Here is a 21,571-nt window from a genome sequence, read left to right as displayed (position 1 = left end):
TCCCTTTCCAAGAATTACTATGGGACACGTTTATTTACTGCAGTGATTTCTCACATGTACGCATTTTCCACTAGCTTTTGCTGTGTGTTCTGATTCTCTCTTGTGAAACACTGATTTTTCACAGATTTATGCCACCGAAGAGGAAAAAGAAAGTACTGCATTGCCTAGAGTAGATGCACCCATCATTTAAACATCTATTCCTGCGTAAGCACATGTAATGGCTCATGTGGTCCCTTCCCACACTAAACTCTTGCTCATTCCCGGTTAGGAGGATTTTTTTCAAGTAATAGTATTGCATAAATCCCAATAGCATGCAAATATAATAAAAGCCTCATTTGGTATACTCTCAATATTGCAACTATTCTTGCAAACATTTCTGTATCCTGTATCACATTAAAGCCAAAGACTTGTTAATAGATACATTCCTGGGTATCTCTTTTAACTGCAAGGTAAGTAAACTTGACAAGATCTGCCTTGAGTACGCTTATAGTAACGACCTCTTCCCCACATGGTTCAAAACCACAGTATATCAATAGAAATTACTTTGAAAAAGCTGTATCGACATGAAGTGAGAACAGACACATCATGGAAATTCAAGGTCCTTAGAAAGATTACTTTGCTTCTGAGAGACACAGAGCCCTGAAGTCAAACTAGGTGTTACACAAAATGGAAGCTCACAAACACCCACATGTGAAGACCTCAACCAAAACTGAGAAAAGCTATTTTCCTGACAATAGTTCCAGTATTACTGAGGGGTAACACAAAATTAATGGTACGCTTGAAGAACATGCCAGATTTGAAGAATACTCTCTGAAAGGCTAGTAGGTCCTAAATTTGATTTGCCATTTGCAATCTGGTCTTCAAAGCTGAGCGCATTTGTATTGCTTCCTCCCACTGAGCCATCTGTGTGCATCCAGGCAGCATACTGAAACATCAAGTGTTATGAAGTAAAGAGATTTGGAAAAGATTCAATCCTCATCCTGAGCATAAAAATCACCTGGGATGGGGGGCGAAGTTACATGTGTGGGAGGCAACTTTAAAAGCTGCTGTGTCTGAGGAAGGCATAATAAACTGGTACTTGTGTAGAATTAAGCACTCAGTACAAATAATAAAAAATAGGCCCCTTCCACAATATTTAAGTCTACATTTCAACTCAAGAAGCTTGTACAGTGTTCCGGAAAGCAAAGCATCAAGATACCAGATGAATTCTCGATCAGTTCATAAAAAACTGGACAGATTTCACGAGATTGTGAACACGTTTAGGTTGAACTATGATCATGTAGCAGTAATATATTTAAAACTGCTTAAGTGCAATCAGAAACAGTCAGAACTGCTTTTTGTTTTAAATGTGACTTTGATGTCCTGGGAATGTTTCACTGATTTTTTTTTTTATCTAGTAATAATAAGCAGACAGCATCCCACTGCTCAGTTTAAGATGCCCACCTTTAGGAAGGACAAAACTGGAGACTGTTTTGAGAGACAACATTATAGCTGAAGTAAAATAGTTTTCTGCAAGGAAAACTAGAAACCATTAATAAGGCCCAAGATTCAATTACTGCAGTTGAGGAATTCTTTCCCTACATTTGGTACTGGAACCTGCTCCTACCGATAACACTGGTATGGAAAACACACAGGACAAATGCCTTACAGCTTTCTCTAGGCAAGAGAATTTGTCAAATGGTGGAAAAGCTTTCTCCCTGAGGACGTCTAGTGGAACTAATTTTCTTAGCGCAAGTATCAAAGGAGACCTTTATGTGGCATTTTCATATACAAGTGATCTATTTCAGCAATCGATAAACAGATCTGGCAAAAGCATTACGAATATTGGGAATTGCAAGAACATCACCATTCTGATACTGATGTCCATTTTAAGGTATTATTCCCCTTCCCTTTACAAAAACCTCTGCACCAGAACACCTAGCTTTCACTGGAAAGCCAGCGATGAGGCTCCTTTGCTGCACCAAGCCCTTCCCTTGCCAGAACTTGACAAATCCAAGCACCAGCCACACACAAGGGAGGCACGTCCATACGTCTGATCCCTTCTGCCTGGAAACTCTGTATGAGTATTAAAGCCAGTGACAAAGCAGATGAGATTTTATTTTTAAATGCTGAACTACAAGCTTCCTGCATGTTGTGTTAAGTAAGCAAAGTCCCTGACAGTTTCCCCAGCACCACACCCCTCCTATCTGGGTCTTTCCACTTGCTTACTAATGCTGCTTCTGTTTCCAATGTCACTTCAGAGAAGCATGTAGGTGGGTTATGTTTATTCGTTTCTCCTTTATGAGAGCATTTGAATAGGCAATTGGAATTTCAGTAGAATAAATTAAAAGAAAAAAAGTAATCTTGTGAATCCAAAATCCTGGTTTAAGACCTAAATAAGCTCACAGGCCAATTTAAAGTTTGTAAGAGAAAAGCAGGCTTTCTGCCTTATCCCCATTTGTTCTTTCATGCCTGTCCTGGTTGCAGCTTTTAGTAATTAGTACAGTGCTGTATATTTTGGCTATGATGTGAGAACAATGTTGATAGTACACTGATCTCCACAGCTGCATGCTCCTGAAAAATCTGAGCCACCATGGCTGAACTGTAGCTCACCTGAGATAACACTGTACTCTCAGGTCCAAACTGCATGAATGTTTAGAGAGTGGTACTAGCCTCCAGGTTTGGAAATTGAAGAAAATGGGAAGTCAGGAATAATCTCAGAAAACAAACTTAGTTGGCAGCCGTCAATGATAAGTTGAGCTGCTACTCACACATAGCTTTACAGCACAACCCTAAATTAAGTTTGGTAACCTAGTACACAAAGAAACAGCACAAACACACACGTAATATTATGTGATAGGCAATAAACCCTGAGATTACTAGAAGAGAAACTGTTAAATTTGTACATGGGGTAAGCAAGCCTAATCACTGATACAGCCAGGACCTATCACCATCATTAACCAATATGAAGAGCATTATCATAAATTTGAAATTACATTATTCAGTCTAATCATACTTTAATCACGTAAGCACCTAAAGATAATCTCTATGAGCTTAATTATTGAATCTAATAATCTGAGCCTCTAAAACTCTTTAATGTATTTATTCTCACTGCCACACAAGACAGGGTAGTTCTTCAAGTCCTAATCACAAAGAATCAAATACACATGCCACCCAGTACACATAGAACAGAGGTGAGAAACAAACCTCCCAAGTCTCAACTCTTGACAAAGTATTTTTAACATGCTTCACATCCCTGTCAGCTGTTAATACCTTGCTCTCAACTGGTAATTACATGAATGTGGAGGCCTGTCTCACTATATGCTCGTTGTATCAGATCTGAACACCAAAGAAACAGGTTGCACAAAAACTACAGTCCAACCGCAAAACTGCTTATACACACACAGCTTGAGCAATGTGAAGATAAAATCAACAGCTTGCAACTGCAAATACTGAGTAAGGTATTAAATTCATAGTGTTATACCATTTGTGAGTAAAATTATGCAATAACACCAAGGAAATGCAAAGCCTCTTGAGATGGTGAGAAGTAGTTCATACATCAAGAGCATGGCTTCAGGATTATATTAAACTCCAGTTAATCCTGACTGCACAGGGAATTTCAGAGATAAAGTCCCATAAAGATTTTCTTTCCTGCTGACAGAAGCAGCTGTGCTGTGTCAGAGACGAGGAAGGAAGTGAAAGAACTAGGGAACAACAGGAGGGAGAAACACTGGAGCCCCAATGTGCTGACAAGTATGGACCCCACAGCCTGGCTCCTCAGCAACATGCTAGCTGGGACAACAGCTGGTGCCTTCCTGGACTACGTACTGACTGCAGATATGTATCACAGGAACTCCAGTTCCTGGCTCTGTTCCCATGAGGAAGGAAAGTCCTGGAAGCAAAGAGACTTTAGAGTGAAAGAAAAGAGGTACCACGGCCCTTTCCTCTCACAGGTCCTGAAGGGGAAGGCTGCGGGTAGCACAGACCTGGAAGCCTCTGCCCTCCCAAATTGGGAGAGGAGCTGCACAGGACCTCCAGTGTACACCTGCATTGGCATGGAAGAGCATGACAGGAACTGGATGCAACAGGCAGTGAAAGTATTCATGTGAAGGCATTTAGATGATGAAAGTACTGCAGGGATCTCAAGACAGGTCTGCAGGTGATTGTAAACTGGCCAAGCTGCCAGAGGTTTACAGTGGAGTTCCCACCAAACCACCTGTAACAACTCAAGTGGAAATCATACTGTGAGGAGCTTACCTCACTCTTTCATATTCACTTGCTTATAGCTATGTTTCTACATATTTCACTACTCTGTGTAAAAACATGGACGAGACCCCTAAAAACAGTGTATAGGAGGTGAACGTCAAGCCCTATAACCACTATGGTGGATATGAAAGGCAAGCAGATGAATCTTATCCAAAGTGGGTGAGACAAACATGTTAACACCTAATTTATTCTGTGCCTAGTCCACCAGCTAGAAACATATATCTGCTTAAAAAATGAACTATTTCACGTCACCTGGTTTGCTCAGCTGAACAGGCTATTTGGAGATAGACTGATTTAAAATCTCTGGTCTTTTGTTCACATATATCAATGACAGTTTACATTTATAAACATATTACTGTACAGTATCATTTCAATAGTTTTAAAATAAAGTTTTACATTATTACTCTATTTCAGAGGTGAAAGTTAGTTTAACTAGCAATTCATCCCACATCATCCTTTTTAAAACCTTATCATCAATGCTAGAGTTGATATGCCACTTAATGTTTAGTCTTGCTTACTCTGGACATTTTAGTACAATTGTCCAGCCTTGCAGTGATGATAAAGCTAATTTTTATTTTCCCTTCTCCAATTCTGTATTTCTTGTTAGACAAACCAGTAAAAAAAAACAGCATTAATGGTAATGGCTATCACAGCAGCACTATCTTTGTTTTCAAGAACTGTTCTTCCATTGGGCAAGACATTGACAGAAACACAGGTGCACACTGTAGCCCACCAAACACTCCTGCCTGTTTCCCTGGCAACACTTGGAGACCTACATAAAATGACTGCATCAAGAAGAAGGAAACTCGGAAGAAAGGAATCATGCCTGCACTTCAGTGTTATGTCACTACATTTGACAGTAAACAAAACCCACAGAGATCAAAGCCACACATGACTGGAAATGGAGTACAAATATATCCCTGGAAGTCGGACCAGGAAAGATGAGAAGCCATGGTGTAGCAGTGCTGAGGTTTGATCTCAGTTACGAACTGTAAACCTGTGAAACAAAAAACAACACTAAAATGCGGCCATAGACATAAATGTGCTAACCTGTTTTTTCTTTTTACTGTTATCTCCTACAGTCATCACTGCATGATACATATAGTACAGATGGGTCTTGCTCATTTTCTCTTTCAGCCTTTAGCCATATGGCTCAAATTAAACGGTTCTTTGCTTAAGTAATAGGCTATGCTGCGTATGGCTCCTAATCAACATGACCTGCAGCAGAACACTGCTAACAGGCACTGGTTTCCCAACCAGAAATGACAGGATACTTAGCCCACCCACCTTGCTTCTACAGAGTCTCTCTAGTCTGGTCTTCTTCAATAAAACCGCTGTGAAAAACTTTTAGAGCTCATCCTTTTCATTCTTGGGAACCAGGGAACAGGCAACTAGGGGTGGTCACTGTCGCGGCAGCACCAAGCAGGCATTCATCTTGGCACAGAAACCACATTTCACGACCCATCAGCAGTTTGCATAAAGTGCTGCAAACTCTTAACACCACATTCCAGGAACCTGAAAAGCTGAAACTCTGGCCGGTGCATTTGACCTTTGCTCCTATATTCCCGTTTAAGAGCAGTGAAATACATGTATTTTCAGTGATTTTATGTACAGATGGGTGACTTGCAAGTGAAGGTCCACTTCCAGATTCTTCTAGAGGGGAATACAGTACGTTTTTATAAGAAGTGACAAATTTGCTTTTGACTATATTTTTTTATATTTTTGGAAGACATATTTAAAATATGTCATATTGATATGACATACTAAGAAACAGGTTGTATTAATTGCTCTTTCACCCATCCTCTTTTATCAGAAAAGTATGGGTAACATTTAACTTTCTTAGTGCTCTCTTTCCATAAATTCAATTCAACTTCTCACCCATTTTGATTGAAAAATTATCATTTACTAGGATACAGCTATGTAGTAAACTTCCTCAAAAGCCAACAACAACAAAAGAATCCCTAATAAACCAAACCCCAAGGAAACAGCCAACAGATAAATCCCTTCAATTACTAAAGATCATTCAGGACAAAGCAGCATATAATAGCAAAAAAGATAACATCACAATAAACGCATTAATTGCTTCAGATGCTTACAGCATCTAAAGTAACAAATAAAGACAGAAAAATTAGCAAAAAATAGTTAGCAATAACCTAGTATTTGAATAGGCACTGATTACTCTTTCAATTCCTCTATGATATAACTTGATTATCAAAGATAGCAATTTACCTGTGGGCAGGTTTAAGTGATCTGTGGCCTCCCTTTAGACTCCCTCCAGACACATTAGGTGTCTGAGGTACTTTGAGTGCTTAGGGTTCCTGCCCAGAGCACAGTGTATTTTATAGTTGCAGAAACCAAGGTACAGAAGTAGCAAGACTCCCACAAACATACAAGCAAACCTGTGACAGAGCAAATACTAAAATTCAGGAACCTTAAACTTGATGTTCATTTCCCTAGGTCCACAATAAGCAGGTTACCTATAGACATCTTGGAATAAAACAAAACAGAATAAAGAAAAACAAAACCAAACCAGTATCCCAGCTGTGAATGCTGAATCCATTGTTTTCAGTAGTTCACAGACAGAGGTGAAATCAATGCATGTATCAACACAACTGTGTGGAAGAACAGAATTCACTAGTTAGCATTACGTAAGGAAGAAGTATAATTAAGGAAAGTGTCTCATTTTGAGCTTTTCAACCATTTATAGGCTAGGGTCATCCCTATATTACATAATACTTTTGCTGAGTTCTTTTTGGGCCTTGAAAACAAGGTTCTTGCTTCATAGAATCTTAGAATCATAGAATGGTTTGGGTTGAAAGGGACCTTTAAAGGTCACCTAGTCCAACTCCCCTGCAATAAGCAGGGACACCTTCCACTAGATCAGGTTGCTCAGAGCCCCATCCAACCTGACCTTGAAAGTTTCCAGGGATGGGGCACCTACCACCTCTCTGGGCAACCTGTGCCAGTGCTTTAACGCTCTCATCATAAAAAATGTCTTCTTTACATCTAGTCTGCATCTAACTCTTTTAGTTTAAAACCGTTACCCCGTGTTCTATTGCAACAGGGCCCACTAAAAGGCCTATCCACTTAGCAGCCTCACCTACCATTATAGTAGTTTTCTTATCTCACCATAGAATCAAGTCAAATGCTCCCGTAACCACCTAAACCACGCTTCAAATACCTCTTACTGAACTCCATTACACAACACAATTCTTTCAGCACAAGTAAATCAAACCCAAGAACGTACAACTTCCTACTCACGCTGAAAATATTCCTCTTTTGCTATATTAATTCAAATTTTTAGTACTATGAATGTGTCTGTCCTTCTGCACATGGACTAACTGGGAGGGAGAGGACAACAGCAGTAGCCTACCAGAAACAGTACATGGATTTAATAGGGAAAAAATTCATCTTCCATCTTTCTGCAAATGGTTCTACAGAAGAAAATTCACACATCAGGCTTCTGTCACAAAGAGTTAAGCTAACTACTTCCACAGGAACTGTCCAGTTGGCATGTCAGAGACTCATACTCACAGACATTCAAGCAAGATTAACTCCGATACATGAAATAGGACTTTGCCTAATTTGCTCAGAGGAATGCGATCCGATAAATGTGCTATTTTTTTCTGAAGACTGAGAATGAAATGTTTTCTGCTTTAAATATCATTACAGGAAGCAAACACAAGTTATAATTGCACTCCATCAGGATACAATATTAGAACCATACAAATAAAGGATTCTGCCAAACAGCTGAGGCTTCAATCCTTCTCCATAAATAAAAGAACCTATAGTCTACTTCTGTTGTATCCCTCTAGCACCAAGAATAAAACAAAAGCACAGCAAGGACTGGAACAGCATAGCAGAATACACCCTAGGAAAATTTTCCTGCCTTCCCCCATGTACCCTCAGGCCACACAGTTTCTCCTGCCAAAAGACAAAGGGCTTAAAAAAAAACAGCCATGAACTTAACAACCCCTGAAAGTGTTCTCTAGAATTCAGAGACAAAAGACTGGTATGCAAAGCAGAACTGGGTACAAAACTGCAAACTGATGATTTTGCCAAGTGAAAACCAAGTTCACACAGCCCTTGCTTTCCACTGTAGAACAGTACTAAAGCATGCCCTTGGTTTATGCATATTCATAAAACCTTTCAACCTTTCAGCAGTTGCATATTACAACATGTACGATATGAATTCAAATTCATCTATTAATTTCTCTGTAACACCCAAAGTTTGCATCCTTTAACAATACTATCCTTTCTTGCAGCATCGTAGAAAGCACCAATTGCATTTAGCCAATAATAGTTTAAATTATACAGTAAGATACAGTTATGACAGTTGCCTCCTCATAAAAAGGATTTTGGCTGAGAAAAAAGTGCCACGATAAGAGAAATGCAGCTAATAATCAGTAATCCTCACAATAACAAACTAGAATCCATTAAGAGTCCTTGTTAATCACAGCAGTAATGTGAGAATGCCAACTTTATACAGGGGTCAAGTACTTAACCTGATGAGTTACAGATAGAAAACAACTTTTCTCAGTCTTCTAGAAACAGAAGAAATGACCCCCCTACTTCTTAATGCTTTTACACAGAATCATCATCATTCTGTATCTCTCCAGCTCCCAGAAACTGGAAATGAAAGCTGAAAATAAGGTCTGAAACATGGTTCTGTGTGATGGAAACAGGATTCTGCCTGCAGCATCACAAATTGTTCTTGATGTTATTAAAACCACACACTATGAGGCCACTGGGATTTCACCACAGCACTTGGTATACTTTGAAAACAGAAGGAAACATGATATAACTTTATGACAACCGTTAAGTCAAGCAGTTTCAGGCAAAGAATCGACAATATTTTGTTGGTAGTGTTTTGCAGTTTGTGGTTAATACCCAACAATCTCATGATTGTTGATCCCAAAAAACATGATACTACCATGAAAAAAATTGCGTCATCATCAACTATAAAATGCAGCGTGTTGGTGGGTGCAAATAAACAAGCAACAGTGAACCATTACACAAAATCTTACCAGTCCTTTCCTGCTGCAGGCAGGCTGAACTTTCTGAGCTTCTGCACCTTTAGAGGCCAAGATGACTGGAACTAAGGGGGCAACTCTACAGAATAACTAACACAATTAGGTGTGTATTCAAACTCGTCTACACAGGCCAATTTGGACAAGTCTGCATTCAAAGTAAAACTAGCACAGACACAGCAGTACATGCAAATAGCAAGGCTACACTCTTGCTCTTTCATGATGGGTTATATTCAATTTAGCTCGATCATTTGGCAGAAACATTTGATTAAAGCTGAGGGAAGATTTATTCATTTGTATAACCAGAATCTTTCATAAACATTTTATTTCTTAGCTTTTGATCCCTTTTACTAGGGCAAGACTGAATTAATGCAACGATCAGAGCTTACCAAGAGGACAGTTGTTCAGCTCATCTTTTACCTACTGATTACCATTTAGCCTGAAAGTTGAGACTACAAATGATGTACAAAGTAATTTCATTTTTTTGACATATTGTCACCAAACATCATGAAGCTAGGCAACCTCAAAGCCAAGAGGTTCAAGTAAGTTCTACAGGACTGTTCTGGTAAAAGTTTTTCTTTCTCCCCTCATGCTCCACTTCCCCATCTGATCTTGCTGACAGGCAAGGATTTGGTCTAATCGTCTGTGAAGCTACTGCACAAAGTTGCAGTAGGATTATTCAACAAGCTGTTCCTCCCAAACTCAGCTATAAGAAGGACCCCTCCATTCTAAGTAATATTCTCCTTTATATACATTCAGAGTCATGCATACAGCAGCTGGTAAATGACAATATAAAAGCCTTAACCTCATTGTCTAAGTAGCCCATTAATGGTTAAAAGGAGTTACAAGATGACATCATTCTTGAAATTGAGACGTAACTACCTGTAAAAATTTTCTGTGGCTGTTTACAAAGAGAGGAGCAAAACCACCTGACAATAACCATCCTGGAGAACATGGGGGGCATTAAATGCTGCAGCTGCACCTCAGATAATTCTGAAGTGTAATATTTATGCCTCCTTACAGCACAACTGTGGGAAAATTCAGGAAGCCAAGGGTGCAATATTAAATAAATACAATGTGAAATAATGCCAAGAGCTAGCACTGAAATCCATGCAAATTAGTCCACTAACAAGGATCACAATCTAGATATATAAAATGTACTAAAAAAATGCAGTATTTAGGCAAAACACAAGATATAAAAATAACTCATTATATGTGAAAGGCTAGCTATCAAGTCAACTCTTGGAATTCATACATCTCTTGAGGGTAGTTAGCAGGCTTTTAGGAGGGATTAACAGGCACAGAAGGAACTTGCAAACTTCAGAGCTTGAGGTTGAGTTTGGAGAGAGGCTTGGATTAAATCACCTATTGGCATATTGTTTCAAAAACACTCATTAAAATTAAAATTGATGGTTTTTTCTGAAGCACTTATTACTGCGTTTGACAGGTGGGATACTATGGGCTTGAGAGAAGTAACTTCTACCCTGCAGTAAAACCACTTGTGTTGAGACTATTCCACAGCAACAGGGTAGCTGGTCATTTTTATTGAGAGAAACTTCCTTAATTATGGGATAAAGAACATATGCATGACCAGCTACGACGGGACAGCTGGCACACCACACCAAAACAACCTTTTTACAGGTTGTATTGTATGAATATATATATGAATTCATATATATATGAATGCCCACACACATTCATACTTTAAAACACTTTTTGCATTCCTGTATAGAACACTGAACTAGGACAAGTACAAATAACTCATGTTGCAAGGCAGGAGACTGGCTATCACTTTACAGATTGTCTGCTTCCAAGGAAAGAGGTTGTATTACTGTCCATGTTACAGAAGTCTTCATTCACAGAATTCTTTCCTTTGCTTTCAGTAGCCCATTGAAATTCAAATATGGATTTTAATGGGGAAAAAAAAAACCCCAACCAAAAAACCCTGTACAAGTCAATAACTCCCGTCACTTACTTGGCTTAGAGTTAATGATGACATTTTCAGCAGAGTGCTGGGGTGGAAACCTGCAGTTCTCTCCTTGGCCCTCACTGCTGCCATACTCGATGACTTCCACTTGTCCCAGCGGTACACTCCACTTCAATAAATACCTCTGGCCAGTTGTCACAGCGCCACTGCTTTCATAGGAAGAGCTGGAAGATGCACAAATTATTGCTTTGACAAACAACTGTGTTTCAAGTCCCATTTATTGTTTTAGCTTCTAAAATTTGCTGTTTATCTGTCTGAGCACCATGCACAACTTGAAACAAATACATGCATCAGGCTGACTGTGACTGATCTCTCCTGGAGTGCAAAGAGCAGCTATGCAGGTGCAGATAATCTCATTTACAAACAGCGTAGAACCGCCAGCACAACAGTCCCTACATTTCTATAACAAAACATAAATGACCATCTTATAAGATCAACCTGCATTTTGATACACAAGCTCTTAGGATGACACTTTGGCTCCATATTTTCCTAATCCTTTTGAAACAGTGCTCAAAAGTAGTAACTACTATGTTGAGAGAAGTACGGATGATAGGACCTTTGAATGACTACCAGCAGCAGGGAGGGCAATGTAACCACCCAAGGGCTGACAAGCTAACATTTCTGCTGAGCCCCACAGCACAGGATATTCTTTACAGCAGACCTTAGCAACTGCTGTGGCTTCTGAGCTTAATCTCAAGTGAGCTACTGCTGAAGCAAGCGTGTATCACAAGAGGCATATCAGAGGAAAGAGCACACTGAGGAAGCTCACTTGGAATAGCAATGGCATTAATACTCATTTTCCTTTGTTTCTTTCATTCCCTTATTCACATTCAAGCACACATAAACATTTATCGTTAAGGACAAAAGAGATGTTAAAGTGGACAAAAAAGGTTTACTTCACAGAAAGCACGACTGAAATAACAAAGTTAAATGCTTGGGAGAAATCAGCAAAATGCAGTTATTGAGAACAGTACCTAAATGCTGATGTTTAGCTAGTCAGCTACTGTTCCCAACACAGTCATACTTTTGTTTCAATGAAGAGGCAAGTATGAACAAAAACCACAAGTGCCACAGCTTAAGTAAATATTTATAAACTCTTGATCTAGTTCAGAAGAAAGAAAACAAGACTGGGCAGGACACAGCACTCATTAGGGATAGCATCCACCCCCTCCAACTACTGCTACTTAAAAGTTAGGTCTCCGGTTCAAGCTGGTTATCTAGACTACGTGTCAAGAAGGACCTTCTTAGGGGCATGTACTCTGTAGAAACGCATGTCTTTTGCCAGCTATAGAAAATGGTTCTGGAACAAATGGTCCCCGGGCTCCTGGGACATCTGACTGTTTCTGTAAATGTTGGACAAAAGGTGGTTAAGTGTGCTGACACATACTTAGCTACATGTACATGTAAAACTTCTGAAAAAGTCTACATTTCCAGGGTAAATCTGCAGGCATGCACTGTGAAAACCCCTGCTATAACAGAAGCCTAGCTTAGGTAAGATGCCTAACTTCATATAGCTAAACCAAAGAGAAATAAAGCTTATCCTGCATAAGCCAAACAGGCAAGGGATACATTCTATAGCAGATGCTTATTTTGCACAAAAACTTCTGGAATGGATACAGGTATCATGCGTGAACTCTGGCAGATTATTTCCTTCAGGCTCTAACTATATTTCACATGACACAGGTAGTTTCTTCTGCAGTAAAAAAAAAAAAAAAAAAAATAAATCTAAGAGCAGTCCATTAAATCATGGAGGAATCCTAAATCCACACATACAGGTTGCAGGTGGACCCACAGGCATCCAAACACCCCAAGGAAGTCACAAACCTTTTATTTGCTAGTGAATAAAGCTAAAAGTGCATTCACCTATTCTAAAAACTCACTATCACATAAACAAGCAGGTTGGAAAGCAAACCTTAACTGCTAGAGAAAACCAAAATTAAACTTCTTCAGAGCTAGCAAATGCCCATGACACATGCATGCCCAATTACCATCCCAAAGGAGGTTGCTCAGAACCAGTTAATGCCCACAAGAACAACAGTGCTGTGATAACAGGAGCTGTTGACTTAATAAGGAACCCAGAGACTTGGCATATCATGAATTTTTCACATGGAAAATGAAAACAGACTGCACATTGCCACTTCAAGGACAAATACAGAAAATCCAAGATGATGGTATGGAAGAAGATAAAACATGAATGGTTAAAAGTAATTTTCTTGCAAACAACCATAAGAAAATATCCAGGTGTTACTAAGGAACTGAAGAATTTGTAAAGGAAAAGAGTAACAGGATAGTTGACATAAGCTTGTTCATTTTCTGAAGTGCAGTTATTACATGGCACTTCTCACTCACCAGCATGAGACCAAGCATTCATATTATTACAAAAATACGTACCACATTCATACTTCAGTAATAAACTGAGATATCAACTCATATTATGCTTAAGAAAAGATGTTCTTGGAAGATTTTAGTGTTCCATGTTTTCTTTGTCAGAATGTGCCATCACATAAAACAATTTATGATACAAGCAACATTTGAATGTGGGTGTAACCTTGGCATACACAGAGATATAGTAACAGTAATAATTACAGCCATAATTTACAGAAAGCACTATGAAAAGATGTCTTCTTCAAAGCACCTCAGCTTTAATCCTTCAACATTTGGTCTCAGAGATAAAAACCTTTCCCCAGCTGGAAATTTGTTAGTGACTTCCAGGTTTGTTCTGGTTACATGTATTAGCTTTGTGTTTTGTTTTGTTTTTGTAATTTGCAAATGGTGTCAATTTACATATTTGTATGTGTGTAACAGTATGAATTTAAGGAAAAGGAGAAAAAAAATCCTACCTTGGCATACCTGTGCTCTGCTAAATGCTAATATACAGCAATAACTAGACACTACAGATAATTTCTATCTGTAAACTCCAACTGATAAAATTTACTTACGTGCTTACTCTAGAACTTCCAAACATCAGCAGGCAATATAGAGGACTGTAACAAAGCTAGCTATCCATTTATTATGACTATCTTAGAAATCATTAGCCATAGTAAAAGCAATTTAAAAAATATTTCAGAAAGTAACATTTCTTCCAGCTGAAGCTTGAATGGTTATTTTAAAAATATGAATGAATTCTTACCGAATATTTACTGTTGCACACATCAGCACATCATTTAACATGAAAAGTCGTCGTTCTTTGGTTTTGATAATTTCTCCTTTGTCATTGTAAACTGTCTCAACCATATCATCAGTCCGTATGAGGTACCTGTTACCACTGCTGAGCAGCTGGATTTAAGAACAACAAAGCACTGTATATTATACATGGCACATCTAACATCCAGTGCAAAAAACCAGAAGAAAATAGAACAGGTTATCACTTGCCATCCTAGTACAAGTGTTAGCAGGTGGATCTCCCAAGTGAATTAAGCCTCTTTACTAATTTGCTTTTCACATAGAGAAACTAATTTCTGCTGCCACCAACACAGCCTGCAGGGGTTTTTGGTCTTCATATGGAATGTAATTGGTCTGGGAATCTTCCACACTGATAAAGGTCCCCTAGTGGAAAAAAAAAATGATAGCTTCCACAATTTCTGTGGTTCCCTTCCTTCATCCTTTCTTTCACAGCCCATTTAAGTGCTACACCTGGTTCCAGCTGTCACAGAGGGAGGAGGAAGGGTGCTTGTGCCTGCTCTGTCCACCTGGGCTCACAGAGCTAGCTAAGGAGTGCAGCTGGCAGGTTGCCACAGGCTGAGGAAAAGACAGTACGTGCAAGAGATGCATGGCATGTAAATTGCTCCTGCCATTTGCCTTCAAGGGTTGAGGATCAGCACCGCGTGCAAGCATGAACCAATCCTTCACAGGTCAAACACACCTTCATAGCAACCAAGAGAACAAAATGGTCCATAACTTACTCATTTCCTATCCACCCACCTCCTTCACCCTGCCTGGCATTGTTCCAAAACTGTATATGCAAATATTAACCCACAAGGCACACAGGGCCCTATGTGATTTGGGATGACTATCCACACATACATCAATTCATCCTCTCAGTGCATAACATACAAGATTTCACAATTTATACGGACTGACAAGAGGTAACCTGGACCACCTCTTAAAAAACACATTCTGTGTCTTGAACTCCTTCAATTATTTGTAGATGATTAGTAGCTGCTTCAAGAAGTAGGATTATGAGAACTAGAAAAGTAAAATGTCTGAATCCATCTTCTAATGCACTTAGAATGGAAATGTTGTTGCAGTGTAACAATAAATTCAGTATCCCATTTCTGATAAATAGCATAAAACAGTGTGTTCTGTTTGACTACTATGCTTTTATGCATCACAAAACCCACCATTCCCTGCACCTTCAGCATGTCCCCATCACTCCATCCCAGAATGAGTCCAGAGTATAATCATCTGTAACTTCACGAAAGCAAGAACTGAAGCATTTATGCCTTATCTCATGGGAAAGGAGGAACCGTTTTATGATGCAAGACAAGCATCCATATATCCACAGTACAGGTAGCTACTAACAAACTCCAATGAAGATTGTTCCTTCCTTCCTACTGAACGTCTTCTACAGTTCTTTAAAGACATTTCTATTGCATGATCCAAATGAAATATACTGGGATGCATACGCACAAATAAAATATACTGGGATGTTCCTTAAAACAAGGAAGATGTTGGACACATTCAATAGCACATCTTGAAATGCTCCATAGTTGGAAGCACTGCAATATAAGGATGAAGGTAATTACTCAGTTCTAGGATAAATTAAAAGTTTAATTTTCCCATGCAGAAAACATACACAAGAGTTTACTACACAGCATTATTTCCTACACTGCCAGAGAACACCAATACTGCTACATGTTGCCTGATCCAGCGCACAGTGGTTTAACCAAAGAGCTTGTTCAGTCCTGGAAGTAGGTCACATCTCACACCTACCACTAAATTGACCCCATGCTGCCGACCTGCACAGAAAAAAACATAGGTTTCTCTTTGGTGTCCATTTTAGAGATTTCTCAAGGCCCAAAAACTAACTCTTCCATCATACATTCCTACTTTTCTAACCTTGTTCAGATAACGTTCATTCATTGCTTTTGCTATTTGTTTTATTTCACAGCGCTGATCTGCATCCCTTTTCCTTTCATTTAACTTCTCTGCCAGCGTTTCAAGTTCTGTAAGAGCCATCTGTAGAGGTAGTCTGTCAGGATGTCCTTTATTGGTGTTCTTCAACATATCCTGAGGGGAAATGATAAAACAAAACAAACATTAGATTTCATTTCAAAGTCAAGTTCAAAAGATTACAGGATGTAAAGTTATTATTACATTCTTTACCCAAGTACTACTAAAGAATAAGACCAATGAACACCTAAGGAATACTGAGACAGCACATTGCTTACTTTCCTGAATATCTTAATAGTTCTTAAAAAAAGATACCGAATGAGGTCACATACAGCTTATTTACAGGATGAAAGTACAGAGAAGGAACTTGAAAATAAATGTTTAATTTATTAATATTAACCACAATGTGAAAAATGTTACAGTAGAATACATAGGTGTCCATAAACAATGACCTAAAATTAAACTTTTCTGATTTTTACTGTTGTAATAATATTGTATTATCTTTATCACCATTATTATTCCTCACCAAAAAACTGATAGTGTGCTCACCCTGAAGTAGGAGACATTGCTTACTTCATGGGTCACAACAGCTTCTCCAAGTCTTTCCCTTTTGTAGGCAATACAGTAGGAACAACTTGAATTATATTTTTTTCTCCTTTTCCACAGCACTTAAAAATTAGTCACTATGGCTTCTTGCTGCAATAAACTCTGTATCTTCTGCTACATCAAAAACTTTCGCCACGGCTTCCTACCCACATGCTCCCCCCCAGCTATCTCTGCTCCTTCTCTCACAGTAATTCCCAGACCCACAGCCCAAAGCCTGTCCTTCCCTGTGGCACCTGCCACACACAGCCAACTCACAGCCCTTACTGGGACAGGCCTGCTATAGTCTGGAAGGAGTTACAAACAGCGTAAGTTGGTCTGGAGCAGGTCTACACTGGGGAACTGTGCTCTTCCTGCAGCTCAAATGCCTGTTGAGATGAGACCCGAGGACTCCCTGCCAAGTCTTCTGTTTCCATGGGAAGGAAAACAAGATGCTGCAGGTCAGAAGGAAGCTGCACCACACTGCTCACTACCTGTGAGCCAAGTAGTCAGGGAGGGAGCACGCTTTTTTTCTACATCCCACATGTATTCTGAACTATCCAAGGCATGAACTACATCCTCTTGTATTTTTCTTAAATGGAAAGTAATGCCACAAAGTTCCTAGTGGTGTTTTGAAGTGCTGTTAGCTAACAAACTGTATGAACAAGTAGCTCTTTTGAACTACAGCTTTACTTACAAGCAAAATCTAAACTAGCAAGTAATCTAGAGTAAATCTAGTTCATTTTTTCCTGTAGTGTATTTACTGCCTGCCCCGCAATCAGAATACAAGATCAGCACATTATGATGCAATGACATTTTTGCTTCTTATTTCCCCATGATCCAATAGCCACTTCCACTGCAGCACACTCCTCTGGCAGAAGACAGCTACCATGCGATCCCACAAGCAAACCACATAAGAATACACCAAAAGCATCCCTTTGGTAAACGTTATTTACCTGCAATAGTAGAATGAACTGTGGAAAGCGCTGGATAGGTTTCATCATTAAACCATACAGTGTAATTCGATCGGGGCTTGACTCTTGGCATTGCTACAAAGCAAGAAAGCCACACTGTTTAGTACTGTGTGCGTATTTCCATCAGTTAACAGAATGAAAGAGAAAACATTCCTTAAAAATTCTTCTACAGAATTTACATTAATTGTAGTAGTGGCACTTTAAAAATTCTATTTACTATGAAGATTCCACTTAAAAATATTAAATCTTTAAATAAAATCACTTTTACAATGATGGCATGTCACTGAACTGAATCTTCCTTAAACAAACACAGCTGGGATAAAGCCTCACTAGCAAGGGAGCACCTCTATGTATATCGATATGGCACATTCATTCTTTTTACATAAGCAGTGCACTGAAAAGTCTGCTTAACTTCAAGCACAAAAAAGGGAATGTGCTTGTTCAAGGTCTTAAATTTGAAAAATTTAAGTGATATGTTGATTTACATTCTGTAATTTACTATTACTGCTCTGTTTCTTGGGGCTAAGAGACTATAAATCTCTAACTAGCTATGTGTTTTTAAGGGGAAATTTAAGGGAAACATCATAATCTTAGTGCTATGCAAACAAAAAGGTAATTTTTTTTTAAAGAAACTAAGGAAAAGAACATCGCTTTATGTTTGGAAAGAAAAGCATACGAATCCGTTGTTTTGATTATCAGGACTGGCAGATAAAGCCAGTCAAATATCACTTGCATGTGCAGAAAAGCCCTGTTTGTATAAGACATTTCAACATTTGGAAATAGTGTGGCCAGATTCACAGCTGCCCCAAAATAAGGAGAGTAAAGGAAATACTCAATACTAAAACCAAAGCAAACCCAAACAATACTAAACTGGTGTTGTGCTTAAGTTGATATTTACTGCTACAACTATCAGCTTCATAACAATTTGTTTCATTATTTATCTCCACTAACTTTTTATGCCCAAACAGCAGTAGTAAAGATTCAGTCTTCATTGCTGGTGGGCAAACGAAAAAAAGGAAAGTACAGAAATGTCTTCAGTTTTCAGAGTTCGGCTGTGAGTCCGCAGCTCTGAGCATCACCAGTGCCAGCACCGACCAACAGTGATGAGAGCTGTACATTACACCTCTGCTGGAACAACAAGGTTTTAACAATGTGAGAGGTATGGATGTTTCCACTGGTATGGAATGTTTCCGTGGTATGAAGCAGACTCACTAGAGTCTGATCTTCACAGTGCCTAAAGCTTCCAGAATATAATCCTGTGCAGTGCTGGCCACACTCCAAAAAATTGGTAGTTAATGTTAAGAGCTAAAGGCAAATTACAAATCACTCCCCCACCACCACCCCTCTCTAGGCAACCTAAGAGCCTCGCTGTTCCGTTTCCCTAGGGCATCCAATTTCAGTGTCTGGTGGACCATTGCAACAGGCCTGACAGGGAGACAGCTCCGAGAGGCACAACTCGATCCAGGACTCTTGGGAAATGGGACAAGTAGAGCTTCCAGGCTCTTCAGCAGTGTCACAGACTGCTTAAAAGCATTGCAACAAATTTTGTGTACCCTCTGTGAGGTATCATTCCCTAGGGATTCACAGCACTTCTACTGCATGTACCAAGCTCTCCATGCACATCATCAGAAGCATCATATTCATCAGGGTAGTACGCATTCTGCACAAAAATTTTCAATTTCAACCCCAAATTAGAAACACGATTTTCAAAATACTAGGAAATTGTTGTGGAATGGAAGTCTAGTTACACTACTTTGCACAATAAAGAAGTCAAAAGTAAAATAAATCCCAAATAAGACAAAGCCTCACATGGTGAATGATTATTTGAAGCTCATCTGATATGAAAGAATCTCAATGTTTTGCCAGGTACAGTCATGCAAACACCAGTAATCTGATCTGAACAACAACAAAACTACTCTGTACTTCAAAATAAATCCTAGATCTAACATTGTGTTACTATTTTGAAAATAGAGTAGTGGAAGATGAATTCGCTGGGGATTTTTTGTGCCAAACCCATAAAACGTAAAACCAAAGTCCATAAAAAGTCACACAATATACAGCAATCAAATTTACTCCTAACTTACAACTTATACTAACTTATTTATATCATATGCCCAGCTGTTCGAGGATTGAACAAACTCACCTTTAAGAAGTCTAAAAAGGCAGGTTTGGTGGCACATGTTTTCTTGAGAATCCCTACTGCTGTACTGAAGTTGTTTACATATTCGCTGTACGCATCCAATACCATCGATTTAGAAAACTGTAAAGATGAAAGGGTAAACCTTAACTATAAATAGAAAAGATATCTGAAAGCATAACTATCTAGACCTCTGACTGTTGAGGACTCTCCTTGCTCGGAGCCAAGGGCTTTGGCTTGGCCTAGTGCTGAATCTACAGAAATCCTGGTAATGTCCAAAATAATCTTTCTGTAAAAGACAGGTTGGAAACCTAAAGATGTAATGGCTGTGAATTACAAAATGTAAATTTAGAGAAATCGATTTATCTTGGCCACAACACTAGGGTAAAGCCCTGACGACTATGGGCAATCGAAGGGCATCCACTGAGATTCAAAGCAGGTACTGGGATCCCCTCACCATAGGATCATAGAATCATTTAGGCTGGAACAGATCTTTAAGATCACAGAGTAAAGCTATTAACCCAACACCATCAAGCCCACCACTAAACCATGTCCCTAAGTGCCACATCTATATTTTTTTTAAATACTTCCAGGATGGTGACTCCACCGCTTCCCTGTGCAGCCTGTTCCAATGCTTGACCCCCTTTTAAGTGAAAAAATTATTCCCAAATATCAAATCTAAACCTCCCCTGGTACAACTTGAGGCCATTTCTTTCATCCTATTGCTTGTTACTTCGGAAAAGAGGCTGACACCCACCTCACCAGAACCTTCTTTCACCTCATTGCTGCCTATCTTCCAGATTTGCTGAACCAGCAAAGTCCAAGGGCATTCATGCCCCATCTTCAGCTGGTAGGGGTTTACCAAGAACACAGATTGTGTGGTCTGCAAACAGCTATGTGAAGGGTAAGACAGTTGCCCTCTTAGTAATTTTATCCCTCTCTTCTGCAGAGCTGGTCTCATTAACACTACATAACTAACTTCAATCAAAACAAGACAGGTTTGCTTTAAACAGCAAATCTTTAGTAACCGTTCCATTTTGACTGAAATGGGGTCAAAGTACTCAGAGACACAGGTCCCAGCGCTCTTACAGCAGGCCTGAAAAGGTGGTGATTTCTAGCAGCTGGGTGGCAACAGAAAAAAGCACTAAAAGCAGCAGGTAGGCAGCCTTTTCCATCCACACATTTGTGGTGGGAACTATGCCTTTCTATCAACCAAGGTCACTTCTTGTTTTCTCCAATTTAAAGCAGTGGCTAGTTCAGTCCTTTGCTGGGTGAATTCCACTAAGGGTGGTATAGTGTTTTACAAATACTCTTTGCCTGTGCACTAGGCTCAGTTAAAACCCAGGAATTCAGGACATCACCTACTGTGTTTTCTTCTACTCCCAGCAGACATAACGACTACCTGCCTTTTGAGAGACACTGAGCCTCAGTCTCTCCTTAATTTTGGTGGGTTTGTGAATTTCTGTCTTCTCAGAAAAAGGAACTGTTTATTTAGATGTCTGAA

At 39.3% G+C, this 21,571-nt stretch overlaps 1 protein-coding gene across 4 annotated transcripts in view; it reads right to left on the bottom strand.

Moving 5' to 3' along the window:
- Window positions 1–21,571, bottom strand: part of ARHGEF10 (Rho guanine nucleotide exchange factor 10) — a 117,087-nt gene that overhangs the window by 47,514 nt on the left and 48,002 nt on the right. For all 4 annotated transcript variants that reach the window (XM_055810700.1, XM_055810703.1, XM_055810702.1 and 1 more), the window contains 5 exons: window positions 20,074–20,190; window positions 17,913–18,005; window positions 16,321–16,491; window positions 14,393–14,538; window positions 11,251–11,426 (listed from right to left, as the gene is read on the bottom strand). In XM_055810700.1, the coding sequence (XP_055666675.1) occupies window positions 11,251–11,426; window positions 14,393–14,538; window positions 16,321–16,491; window positions 17,913–18,005; window positions 20,074–20,190 (703 nt within the window). The remainder of the gene's footprint in view (window positions 1–11,250; window positions 11,427–14,392; window positions 14,539–16,320; window positions 16,492–17,912; window positions 18,006–20,073; window positions 20,191–21,571) is intronic.

Source organism: Falco peregrinus, chromosome 7 (assembly GCF_023634155.1).
Source record: "Falco peregrinus isolate bFalPer1 chromosome 7, bFalPer1.pri, whole genome shotgun sequence".
Taxonomy (NCBI): domain Eukaryota; kingdom Metazoa; phylum Chordata; class Aves; order Falconiformes; family Falconidae; genus Falco; species Falco peregrinus.
Note: the sequence above shows the minus strand (reverse complement) of the source record. Positions and strands in the feature narration are given on the sequence as shown.